The 747-nt window shown below is 44.6% G+C and overlaps 1 protein-coding gene across 1 annotated transcript in view; it reads left to right on the top strand.

Annotated features, from left to right (window-relative positions):
* Positions 1-578, top strand: part of LOC119592568 (cytokine receptor-like) — a gene marked incomplete at both ends in the record, with an annotated part of 15,448 nt that extends 14,870 nt beyond the window's left edge. The window contains 1 exon segment of the mRNA XM_037941445.1: positions 48-578. Within this exon segment, the coding sequence (XP_037797373.1) occupies positions 48-578 (531 nt within the window).
* Positions 579-747: the final 169 nt, after the last annotated feature.

Below are 747 nucleotides of genomic sequence, written 5' to 3'. Positions count from 1 at the left end.
CACCACCCAACATTATCTTTTCACTAATCAGTCCACATATGTTTCAGATCCTTAGACGAAGCGAATGGGAAATACCCTCAGGATGAAGACCTGGTCGCTGTCGATAGCTACGAAGACCTATCCAGAATTAACAAGACGAAGGTGAATGTTATACGTAATGACGGAGTATCAAAGCAGACTGAACATTGTAAAGCTGATAACATCCGAGATGCAGCAGTGCCAGACTCACCAAATCACGCATATGTGAGGCTCTCGGGCTACTTGGAGGATTTCGTTACGGAGACCGAATACAACAAAGGTCACGACGGTTTACATGCTTATGACAGGCAATCTGCGAATAATGCTGGAGCAATGACGAGTGGGTACGTATTTGTGAATGACCCATCATTCAACCAACGTGTGAAACCGATTTCGTCACAAGCTACTAGTGAGGACGAGGAAGCGAAGGGAGACCATCCCTTGGTGACCGGTAGCAGTGGGTACGTGCAGTGTTCAGTGACAGTGGATCACACTACTGTAGAAATGCAAGACATCCACTTTGTCCCTCCTTTAGGAAATGCTCAGCGCACTCAGATCGGCATCAGGTTAGAAACTTGAACTATGTCCTCCAAACGAACGCACAGACATCGGATGTGGATTTACAAGAATGCCAGCTTTAAGAAAATATGCTGTGTTTGGTACTTTTTAGTAGAGATTACAAGGAAATTTTTTTTTTTTCAGAAACCATCATTCTATTCGCCCTCCCTT

This window comes from Penaeus monodon, chromosome 30, assembly GCF_015228065.2.
Source record: "Penaeus monodon isolate SGIC_2016 chromosome 30, NSTDA_Pmon_1, whole genome shotgun sequence".
Classification (NCBI taxonomy): Eukaryota; Metazoa; Arthropoda; class Malacostraca; order Decapoda; family Penaeidae; genus Penaeus; species Penaeus monodon.
The sequence above is the reverse complement of the archived record's forward strand: the minus strand, read 5'-3'. Positions and strand labels throughout refer to the sequence as shown.